Source organism: Pongo pygmaeus, chromosome 6, assembly GCF_028885625.2.
Source record: "Pongo pygmaeus isolate AG05252 chromosome 6, NHGRI_mPonPyg2-v2.0_pri, whole genome shotgun sequence".
Taxonomy (NCBI): Eukaryota; Metazoa; Chordata; class Mammalia; order Primates; family Hominidae; genus Pongo; species Pongo pygmaeus.
This window is the reverse complement of record NC_072379.2, coordinates 142,332,450-142,344,791: the sequence shown is the minus strand read 5'-3', so window position 1 is coordinate 142,344,791 and position 12,342 is coordinate 142,332,450. Positions and strand designations below refer to the sequence as shown.

Genomic DNA, 12,342 nt, shown 5'->3' with positions numbered 1-12,342 from the left:
TGATATCCCTGAGTGTCACAATCCATTGAAAACAAGCAACAGAATAGCATAGAATGCTACTGCTCATTTAGGGGGCCATGGACTCCATCCCTGACTCTGCTGCATGCAACAGGACTCCTGTCTTCTGGGATCTGAGCTGTTGCTGGAGGGCAGTGGGATGGAGAGAGGCCAAGCAACAGGGAGGCTTGGTGCCTGCCCTGGCCCTGCCACTCCTGTGGCATGAACTTTAGGGACACTGCTTTTCCTCTCTGTGAGCATAGCTCCTCTTCCCAGTTTCTTCTTCTCTCCCTCTTCATACCAATGGGCAGTGAGAACCCGTACAATCTCCTCAGTAAAAGTTCTTTGAAAGACAAATGTAGAAATTTCAGTTAATCTGGGATTCTTCAGGAGCAGATTTTGGACATAGAACAGAACATGGAGAAGCATGTTAAGAAGTTTATTTTATAGACCACAGCAGAAATTCCAGCCAAGTTTCCTTAGACGAAATCACCTGGGTGTGGCAAACAGACAAGGCTTCCATTATTCTACCTCTAGGGTTTCAGTAGTATAAAACCGGTTGTTTTTGATGGGGATTACAGCAGCATCATCAGGGCAGATGCCTAATTCCCGAATAACATCAACGACGGCTGCAATTTGCACAGTTCCTGAAAAAGACAGGGACAGAGATCATCTCTCAGACACCCCGGCCATGTCCTGTCTTTTCTACTCATATCAGGCATCTACATCATATCAGGAAACTGAACCAGCCCCCTGGGGTTCAGTTTCCCCAAATCCTTTGCAAATTTGTCTCCTGTATCAACTTTTTGCACACAATGCCTCTGTCTTAGAACCTGGGTGCCTGTGTCTTTATAGCAGCATGATTTACAGTCCTTTGGGTATATACCCAGTAATGGGATGGCTGGGTCAAATAGTATTTCTAGTTCTAGATCCCTGAGGAATCACCACACTGACTTCCACAATGGTTGAACTAGTTTACAGTCCCACCAACAGTGTAAAAGTGTTCCTATTTCTCCACATCCTCTCCAGCACCTGTTGTTTCCTGATTTTTTAATGATTGCCATTCTAACTGGTGTGAGATGGTACCTCATTGTGGTTTTGATTTGCATTTCTCTGATGGCCAGTGATGGTGAGCATTCCAACCCAAATGTCCAACAATGATAGACTGGATTAAGAAAATGTGGCATATATACACCATGGAATACTATGCAGCCATAAAAAATGATGAGTTCATGTCCTTTGTAGGGACATGGATGAAATTGGAAATCATCATTCTCAGTAAACTATCGCAAGAACAAAAAACCAAACACCACATATTCTCACTCATAGGTGGGAATTGAACAATGAGAACACATGGACACAGGAAGGGGAACATCACACTCTGGGGACTGTTGTGGGGTGGGGGGAGGGGGGAGGGATAGCATTGGGAGATATACCTAAAGTATAATAAAAAAAAAAAAAAAAAAAAAGAACCTGGGTGCCTTCCCCCATCTGCTCTTCCCGTGCTCTTCCCTCCCTCCCTTCTGTCCTTCTGCCCTGAGGTCCTGGTCCTGCTCGGTTCGCAGCCATGTTTCTGTTTATAGTTTCTCCTCCCTGGTGGCCGGTGGGTAGTTCCCTCCTTGGACAACTTCTGTACTTACTGTTGGTGTAAAAGTCCCAGTAGAAGGTTTTTGGATTTTCGTCACATAGGCAGGCAGTATACTTATAGTTAAATGCACCTTCCAGAGGGACGCTGCTAATGAGGTAAGTTTTAATCTGGTGAGGAGAAGGTGGGAGGGGGAATTCATTGTTATTTTGGGGAATGGGTAAGGGAGGGAAAAATAAGAGAGGGAGAAGCCGGAGGAGAAGAGTGGGGGTGAAGGTGGGCCCAGGGCAGGGGGAAGTCTACTGTTGTGGTATCATTTCAGGAGCCAAAGTCTAGGTCAGAAGGTTTTCCCTCCCAATGCCCTCAAACTCCTGCCTTAGCAGTGTGGAGAAGCTCAGGAGGAGATAGGGGTGCAAGTGAATCCACAGGGCAAGGAGAGCTCATCCACGGCAGCTGTCCAGCTGGGGAGCAGGCTTGCCTTAGTCACCAGCCAGAGGTTTCAGGAATCAACCTGCAATCACATTTACTCTGAGACCTGGTGAGACAGCAGCCTGGCCACTTGCGTGTAGGAGCCAATGTCAGGCCTTGTTGTCAGAGCTGTGACCAAGCCCCAGCTGTGCTCCTCTCTGACTTGGTGACCTTTGGTGATGAGAGTTAGGCCTCTCACTCTCACTTTCCTCAGGTGTGAGGTGGAAACAATTAACTACCAAACCTGGCTGTTAGATAAGCAAATGACATCTTGAATGTAAATTTCTTTTTAACTTGAGTGCTTTGCAATTCGAGATCCCAGATTATTGTATATATAAATTTCAGTGGAGTCAGAAGATTTTGTCCAGTTAACGTTTAACACAGCAATTTTATCCTGGGGTCCATAGACCCAGAGGGATCTGTGGATAGCATTCAGTGAGTCTGTGAACTCAGGCAGGGGAAAAATATGCATCTTTATTACTAACCTCTAAATGATAAAAAATGAGGATTAGGTGGTAAGAAATTTACAGTTATATAAATATATTTTACTAAAAATTTAAAAATAGTTATACTTTGAAAAATGAAGCCACAAATAAAAATTTGTTGACTAGAATTAACAAAATTTCCTTTCCCATAAATTATTTCTAGTTTGCAAAGTCAGTTAGTCTAAGGATTTCTTATTCTTTTGGTTGTGCTTAGGTGGGTTTTGAAAAGATTGCTTTATTTTAGAGTACTAGCATGATTCTTAAAAGCATACTTTTATTAATCACAAAAGCACAAAATTATGTCACATGTCATTTTATTGATTCAAACATATCTTATTATACCTACCACTACCATTAACTATTATCACCAGAAACCACCATTTTCACAAAAATTTTATGTACACATTATGCACATGTTCTTATTCTCATTCTCACCTGTGCTTGTGATAAACAAAATACACAGTTGAAAAATTATGATTCAGCCTTGCTCCTACCCCAAATTAGTGTACATGTTTCAGATTCTTGGACTGAAAATAGAAAAATTTGACAAAGCAGCTGTGATATTCTTTGCTCATTGGCCAGGAATTTTTCTTTACAGGTGTGGGGATATTTCTAGAATGCAGTTGACTGAATAACAATCTTCATGCTCTCAATGTTGTTTCACATGTAATCATTGTCCTTAGTTCTCATTTGAATTAGGAAACTTATGTTGTAAGGAAATACTTATGCTGCCTGATAGAGGGTGTCCTTCACGAAGGGTCTGGGGAGGGAGTAGGGGAGATGGGAGATGCATGGATCTTGGCCCTAGAACAAAGGTAGTGGGGGCAGTTTGCATGCTTGTGACACCTGAGATCAATGACTAGGAAAAGGACACACAACCAATGTCCCAGGGAAGAGTCACTGTGGATTAATAACTGCATAAGTCTCTTTGACTTCTGGCACTTGGCTAGACAGGAGGGATAATGCTGTAATCCCAAGCTGCTCAAAAATGTGGTCCTTTGGGCACAGCCTTGGTGTACCTTGGGCGTCTGTTAAAACCCAGAAGTTCTAATCTCTCCCCAGACCTGCTGAATGAAACTCTGAATTTTAACAAGATCCCTGAGTGAGTTTTAGGCACATTACCATTTGAAAACCTCTGACCTTGTTCAGAGATTGGACTTCTGAACTTGGGGAAAAGGAGGAGATGAGTACGAGCTCCTTGTCAGGGTGGGGAGGCTGGAACAAGAGTCAACTTCTGGTGACCCAGAGCAAAGGGGGAAGAGGAGGAGATGAGTATGAGCTCATTGTCAGGGTGGGGATGCTGGAACAAGAGTCCACTTCTGGTGACCCAGAGCAAAGGAGCAGAAGAAGGCAAGAGGACAGCAGAGTTGCTCAGTGCTTACTGGAGAGGAGGAGTCATATCCTGCATGTCCTCTTCTGCCCACCCACCTCAACCTATGGTGTGGAGTTGCTGCTTTCTCTTCTGAGAACTCCCCTCCCTCCATCCTAAACTAAACATGCTCAGGACCTTGGAAGGACTCTAACTGCTTCTCTACCAGCTCTTACACTTCTTTCTTTTTCCCTCTTTCTCACTTCCTATTCCTTCTTCCTTTCTTTCTTATTTAACCTAGACTTCTCTGGATTCGAATTTCTTCATCTGGAAAATGAGAAGTCATCTGTCCCAAGCTCCCACAGTTGTTCTGAGTCTCAAGTAGTATAACATAAGTGAGAATGTTTCATTAAGTACACTGTACATTATTAAAGTGAGAGATTAAATTATATTTATAATCAAGGAGTTGAATTATTTTTTGAAGTCACCCCCCAGTCCTCTACTTACCACCATGCATTCTTTCAATTCTGTTTGAACTGCAAGCACTGCAGTGACTTCGTCATTTGGACGTACTGACTTGGGGATGTCAAAATCCTTTATTATGATCTTCCGACTGATTGTGGGAAGAGAGAATCAGAACACCAAGATCAGAGACCAATCTTTGAGTGAGAGGGGGAGCCATGAACAGGGCAAGGGCACAGGATGGGCTGGGCAAGGGAGGGAAATTATGGGGCTTGGATCAATTGTTCCGCATCGGAATCCCCTGGAATTTTCATGTGTTGATTGGATTGGTTACTTTGCACAGATTTAATTTTGTTTAATAAAACAACTAGGACACTTTAAGATTCCTTAAAGAACTAAAAGTAGAACTACCATTTGATCCAGCAATCCCACTACTGGGTATCTACCCAGAGGAAAAGAAGTCATTATTTAGAAAAGATACTTGCACATGCATGTTTATAGTAGCACAGTTCACAATTGCAAAATCATGGAACCAACCCAAATGTCCATCAATGAACGAGCATCTTCTTCCCTTCCATTGACCAAAAACAAGTTTTTAAAAAGAAAAAATGTACAATACCATATGCCACTTCCTGATAACATCGTACAGGCTCTGGTGGTTGTCTACTGAGTAGGAGGGCTCAAGTCATTATTAGGAGAAAATTTTCTAGGAACAGAATCACATTAAACCAGCAAACCTCTTGATCAGGGAAATGCAAATCAAAACCACAATGCGATACCACCTTACTCCTGCAAGAATGGCCATAATCAAAAAATCATAAAACAGTAGATGTTGGCGTGGATGCAGTGATCAGGGGACACTTCTGTACTGCTGGTAGGAATGTAAACTGCTACAACCACTATGGAAAACAGTGTGGAGATTCCTTAAAGAACTAAAAATAGAACCACCATTTGATCCAGCAATCCCACTGCTGGGTATCTACCCAGAGGAAAAGAAGTCATTATTCAAAAAAGATACTTGCACATGCATGTTTATAGCAGCACAATTCACAATTATAAAATTGTGGAACCAACCCAAATGCCCATCAATCAACGAGTGGATAAAGAAACTGTGAGAGAGATATATATATATATATATGATGGAATACTACTACTCAGCCATAATAAGGAATGAATTAACAGCATTTGCAGTGACCTGTATGAGATTGGAGACTATTATTCTAAGTGAAGTAGCTCAGTAATTCAGTAATGGAAAACCAAACATTGTATGTTCTCACTGATATGTGGGAGCTAAGCTATGAGGACTCAAAAGCATAAGAATGATACAATGGACTTTGGGGACTTGGGGGGAAGAGTGGGAGAGGGGTGAGGGCTAAAAGACTACAAATATGGTGCAGTGTATACTGCTTGGGTAATGGGTGCACCAAAATCTCATCACCGCTAAAGAACTTACTCATGTAACCAAATACCACTCGTACCCCAGTAACTTATAGAAAAATAAAATAAAATAATACAAAATTTAAAAAACCCAGCAAACATCTCAATGCACTGGAGGTATTTGTAGGAGCATCTTTGAAGATCCTCCTTCTTTGGTCCCTAGGCAGGGTTTAGGAATTTGTATTTATTTAGCTCCTTAGTAAATTTGGACATATGGCCATGTTTGGGAACTTTAGATACTACTCTACATTTAGACCATACACTGCAATCTGAAAAGGAAAGGAAATGGAGACAAAGAAAATAGTCAAATATTCTTCTTCAGTCAATGAGGACTGGGTTTGGAGCCAGGAGAGTTATTTTCTCTTCCCTAGAAACTCCTGGCTACGGACCTTTGTTATTGTGTGGGACAGAAGGGAATTGAGATTCTTAGCCCACAGTGTCTCACAGCCCCATTTTCTTGGGGCAAAGCATCTTAGAGAGATTCTATTTTTTGGTGCCAATTGCTGTAGTGCCCAGTGCACAGGAAAAGGGTATAAATACCTAAGCAACTTCAAAATCTCTCCCATTTGTATATGAGTTTCAGATTGATAGGATGACCAGCTTAATTCGAGTGACTAACCATCTCAGTTTACCCAGGACCAAGGTCTTTTCCAGAATGGGTTGTGGAGGTGGTGGGGGAGGGCAGAGTTTCAATGCTACAACCAGGAAAGTCCTGGGCAAATCAGGATGATTGATAACCTAATTAGCATAGTTTATTTGAATACCTTGCTGCCCTTCAGGGCTAAGTGGACAGTCATCTGGCGGGAATGGGGTGGGATCTGAACCTGTCCCCATGCAGGGTTTCTTGGGACACTTGCCTCCATTACGTTAGCTTGTCAAAACCCTGAACAGTTTCCTCCAGGACAGGATGTCTGACCATGCCATAGAGAGTACCTCCAAGATCACAACCCAGAAACCCAGCATTATAAACTCTACTGCTATAGAGAAAACTCCCTAGATTGGGTATCGCTGCTTTCTCCCAGACCCCTGGCTCCGTTTTCTACTTTATTTTACTTGCTCCAATTTTTCTGCTTCCTTCACACATGTGTTCTCAATAAGTTGACTTCTGAACCTGTGCTCTCAGGTCCCAGTATACGTGAGAGCAAGAGGTCCTCGTATTCATCTTCAGACTTCAGGTTAGGAAGAACGTCTAAGCTGCCAGTCTAGCTCAATCTCAGACCACAGGGCAGTGGCCAGGGCCTCTGGTCCTTTAGCCAGTTCTGCCAAAGCTGCCCTAAGCTGCCATTGGAACTCATAGACCTGTTATGCTTCTCTTCTAGGAGGCAAGGTGTGAGAAGGTAAAGTTTACTGGGCAGAAATCTGAACAAAGGTATAAATTATGAACAAGATGTGGATCAGCGTGTTAGATGAAGACTAACTACTAATTACAGCCTGTAGGTACATTTGGAGCTTTATTTCCACTGGCAATGCAGAAACACCCAGCAAAAATGTGAGAGGAGTTGGTGGGTCTTCCTAAGAGGACAAGAAGTGGAACCTGGCAGAAGGTCCATGGGAGCTCCTGGGACTAGAGTTCTGGGAAGTTGAAAGAAATTCTCAGAAAGAGATAAGTAGATTTCCAGACTGGGAGAGGAGCCCTCCCTGCAATTTTTTTTGTGGGGAAGAGAAGGGCATGGCTCACGTGTTGTCCTGAGCTTTGTTGGCCCCCAACTGCAGGCAGAGAACCAGGAGCAGGGTGGCAGGGCTGGCCCTGAACAGGAGCTGGAGCAAGTGCATGCTGGAGAAAACAAGGCGATGTGTCCCAGAGAAGTGGTGTCCCAGGTGCCCAGCACACTTCTTATATACAGATTGATCAAGGAAGTGCAAGAGCTGCCAGGGAGATCCATGAGGTGAATCACCCATTCACCCTCCCCACTCATGATCTTTCCTTGTTGACCCAAAGTTTGTTTTTCTAAGAAAAAATCATCACTCAGCTAGAATGTCAGCATTTGAGAGAGGAGTCAGATTGTTCTTCCTTGTTTTTTCAGTGTCAGAGTTTCTCAAAATGGCTAGGACCTCAAAAGATACACCAGTTTTTCCCGAGTTTACAGATTCAGCTTTCTTTTCCCTCCTAATTTGCCTGTCTGAAGTGCTATGTGTAGTCTTAGCTTCAGTCACTGCTCCCCTGGTCTCTGAAAGCAGAGAACCCAGGTGTGGTGGCAGGTTTCAGACCAGAGGCATAGAACATCTTTGCTTGATCAAATTATAGTGAGTTCAAGATGCAATGCTATTGAAAACATTTCTTGGAGGGCTAGGATGATCAGGACTTCCCTAGCAGTCACTACCCATCATGAGGTGGAAGAGCTAGAGAAGACCTGTGCTGCTCTACATGATGGGGAAGTGAGTTCAAGACACTGGGTGATGTAAAGATGTTTATTGTCATTGAGTCCTTCTTAATTTCAGGTGTGGTTGCAATATACCGCAGATGCCCAAGATCCCCAGCTGCCTCACAATTCCCAAGGCAGGGTGATATTTTAATTCTAGACAATTCCTATAAATAGCTGGCACCCCCAAATCAGACTTCTTGGCACCAAAGAGCTGGCTCATTTTCTTATTGACATTATTGACATGACCACTTTCTTACACTTGTCTCATGCGTAAGCCACACAGGAAGACCCACAGTGGAAAGGACTCCTTCCATGAGAATGGAGCCCACATTATGTCCAGTAGATAACCAGGTTGTAGAATTCCTCTCCTTGGGATGATGGGGAGACTTGCTCTTGCCAACACTGGCATTGTGTTATTTCTCCTTATGAAATTAAATCTGCTCCTTAACCTATGACTTACAACACTATGGGATTTGTTTCTATCCTTTGCATGGCAGACAGCGGCCCAGGAAGAGCCTCTCTGGCAAGAGAGTGAAAATCAGTGTTCTAGGAGTTACCGCCTCTGTATGTTGCTTTAGCCAGGATTCAGAGCTAAAGTGTAAGTGTGTGCTTCTGCTTTCTGGATGTATCTCTCAAAATTGCTCGTCTGTTTATTCAACTCCTGCATCTACTTTCTCTTTCCTTTGAATTGGACACCATTCATGTCATTGCTCACTTAAAACTTCAGCTGTTCTCATGATCACATGCTTTCTTCCCTGTTTATGTCCTATCCACTCAAGAACACTGCTTGTGAGGGTCACAATGACCTTCCTTAGTAAGCCTTGTCCCACAATTAAATTGTCTTTACACCTGGTCCTTCTCACTTGCATAATTTCCATTTGAAGCACACCCTAGCTAGACTGACTAAGGCAGGCATAAGGCAGAAGAATCTAGGAAGTGTCTGTGTGGGAAAATGCAGGAAAAGTTCTTTGCTTGGCTCTTTGAAGGCATAGCCCTGTCCTTGAGGATGCAACTCCAGCACTCCCAAGAGGCAGTGTCCAGAGGAAGGCAGATGACAATGGGTTAAGAGCATCTGTTGAAGGTAATGAGGCTGTTCTTCTGTGAGCCAGCAGGAAACTGCAATACCTACAACCCTTCAATGTACAGGACAATCTTTTTTTTTTTTTTTTTTTTTTGAGACAAAATCTCACTCAGCCAGGCTGGAGTGCAGTGGCATGATCTCAGCTCACTGCAATCTCCACCTCCTGGGTTCAGGAAATTCTCATGCCTCAGCCACCCGAGTAGTGGGGATTATAGGCAGGTGCCACCATACCCGGCTAATTTTTGTATTTTTAGTAGAGATGGGGTTTCACCATGTTGGCCAGGCTGATCTTACATTCCTGACCTCAAGTGATCCGCCTGCCTTGGCCTCCCAAATTGCTGGGATTACAGGTGTGAGCCACTGTGCCTGGCCTAGGACAACTCTTATTCAGGCCATGACTGCTGTGATGGTTACTTTTATTTGTTAGCTTAGCTAGGCATGGTGCCCACTTTTTGGAAAAACAACAGTTTAGAAGTTGCTGTGAAGTTTTTGTTTGTTTGTTTTAAATGTGATTAACATTTAAATCAGTAAAATTTGAGTAAAACAGATTACCTACATAATATGGGTCAGACTCATTGGATCAGTTAAAAACCTTAAGAGAAAAGCTGGAGGTCCCTTGAGGAAGAAGATTGGGGAGAAAAAGAAACCATAATTATTATGCCACAAAGAATGAACAAGTCTAGGTTTAAGAAATCAAATAAAGATTGATAAAATCAGATTGTAAACAACTCAGGAAGCTTACAGAAGAGAACGTGTATAGTCCCATAGGGAAAGAGTTAGAATATAGGTGAAGCTTGCCACAGGCTAAGTTTGCAAAGAGAAGGATAATCTTAGTCCTGACAAGGCTTGTGAGAAGAAGATAAGGAATGGACAGAGAGGGAGTTATAGACACCAACACACATGAAGCATATGCTGTGTGCATTACACTGCTCTAAACATTTTCACATATATTAGCTCAATCTTTATTATAACCCTGTGAAGGTGGTTGCCATTTTTATTCCATTTTACAAGAGGAGAAACAGAGACGCAGGAGAGAAATATCTAACCCAGACCATGTAGTCAGTATATGGCACAGTCAACTTTGCAAGAAGGTTTTGTGGAATCTGAGTTTTGATTTACAGTATCTGAGAACCTCTTTTCGAAATAGAATCCAAACTTACAAATGTAAACTACAGGTACAGGATCTTGGAGGAGGCACCCATAAGTAGGAAGCCCTGAGGCTTCATGCCATTAACTTAATGGCGAATACACCTTTGGATGGGACCAGAATTTCCACGCTGGCAGTCTGGCCCTGGAACATGACCCTTTAACCACTGCACTGCCTACTGGTGAGAACAAGTTGCAAAGTTAGTAACTGGCAGAGTTAGGGGTTCAAAATTAAGTAGTCTGATACCAGAGTTTATGTCCTTAAACACTTGTCTAGTCTATTTATTGATGTAGCAACAGTTTAAAGTTGAGAAAAGGAAACTCACAGAGATTTTAATAAGTTGTTCAAGTCACAGAGCCAACAAATAACAAAGGTATTGAAGTTTGGCTTGGCCATATGACTAAGCCAAACCATTGGAACCCAGATAGAAGTGAATCCGGAGTTGGCACTTAGAGTGACTACTCTATATTTCCTCTTACTTAATAAAAGCATAATTGGCACAAGACTTGTACAAGGGCATCTAATGCATAAAGATGTAATGAGTTGTTTCTTAGAGGAGGTTATATCCAAGCAAAATCTCTCAGAGGTGAGAGAAGCTGGAGTGTGACTCTTTTCTTAGAAACTCTGTCATCTTTAGTGTCATTTCTTTCTTTCTTCCTTTTTTTTTTTTTTTTTTTTTTTTTTGGCGGAGTTGCACTCCTGTCACTCAGGCTGGAGTGCAGTGGTGCAATCTCGGCTCACCACAACCTCCACCTCCTAAGTTCAAGTGATTCTCCTGTCTCAGCCTCCTGAGTAACTGGGATTACAGGTGCCTGCCATCACGCCCAGCTAATTTTTTTTATTTTTAGTAGAGATGGGGTTTCACCATGTTGTCCAGGCTGGTCTCAAACTCCAGACCTTGGGTGATCTGCCCCCCTCGGCCTCCCAAAGGGCTGGAATTACAGGTGTGAGCCACCATGCCTGGCCTTTAGTGTCATTTCTAATGTCACCCTGGTGATGTAGGGGCCAAGGGAAAACTTTTTTTCTGCCTTCTGAAGTTTTGCTGAAAAATAAACTGATAAAAAGTAGATTAATAGGAGAAATGTCATACAAGTTTATTAACGTGCATGGGAGAGAATGATTACCTCCAGCTCCTCAGTGGGAGTACAGAAGCTTATGTACCATCTTGAGGTTACAGAAAGAATGAGGTCTTGGAGCATGGCCAAAACCAGGTTATGGTAGTAAATCAGGTTACAGTAGTGCTACGGTTATGGGAGGGGAGAAGAGCAAGCCTGGCTAGCAAAGGTGGTCTTGCTATTGTCGACCAAAAGTGTTAAACTCTGTAAAATATTTTAGGAGATTTATTCTAAGCCATATATGAGCGATCATGGCCTGTGACACAGCCCTCAGGAGGTCCTGAGAACATGTGCCCAAGGAGGTGGGGGTACAGCTTGGTTTATATATTTTAAAGGAGTCATGAGACATCCATCAAATACATTTAAGAAAGACATTGGTTTGGTTCAGAAAGGTGGGACAACTCAAAGGGCAGGGGCGGGGAGAGGGGTCTAGGCTATAGGTAAATTTAAACTTTTTCTGTTTGACAATTGGTTGAGTTTATTTGAAGACCTGGGGTCAATAGAAAGAAAATGTTCAGGTTAAGATAAAGGATTGTGGAGATCAAGTTTTATTGTGCAGAAGAAGCTCTCAGATAGCAGACTTCAGAGATAGCAGGTTGCAAAATGTTTCTTATCTGACTTAAAATGCTGCCTGGCTCCTAGGTGATTATCTCCTGGATCTGGAAAGGAAGGAAGGAAAAGAAAGGAGTAAGGGAATTCTCTATAGAATGTGGATTTTTCCCACAAGAGACTTTGCAGGGCAATTTCAAGGCATGGCAAGGAAATGTATTTGGGGGTAAAACATTTTGATTTTCTTCCTTGTTATGCCAGAGTCAGATTGGAAAGTAAGTCACGATATACAGGGTTAAAATAAAACCCATCTGATGAGCATTTATGGTCTCCAGACCCCTTAG

At 42.7% G+C, this 12,342-nt stretch overlaps 1 protein-coding gene across 1 annotated transcript; it reads right to left on the bottom strand.

Moving 5' to 3' along the window:
- Positions 1-422: 422 nt before the first annotated feature.
- On the bottom strand, positions 423-7,554 carry PIP (prolactin induced protein). Its single transcript, XM_054493686.1, has 4 exons — positions 7,422-7,554; positions 4,352-4,457; positions 1,638-1,752; positions 423-644 (listed from the first exon to the last, which is right to left on the bottom strand). Exons 1-4 carry the CDS (start codon positions 7,514-7,516, stop codon positions 520-522), a joined length of 441 nt encoding a protein of 146 aa, XP_054349661.1. The 5' UTR covers positions 7,517-7,554; the 3' UTR covers positions 423-519.
- Positions 7,555-12,342: the final 4,788 nt, after the last annotated feature.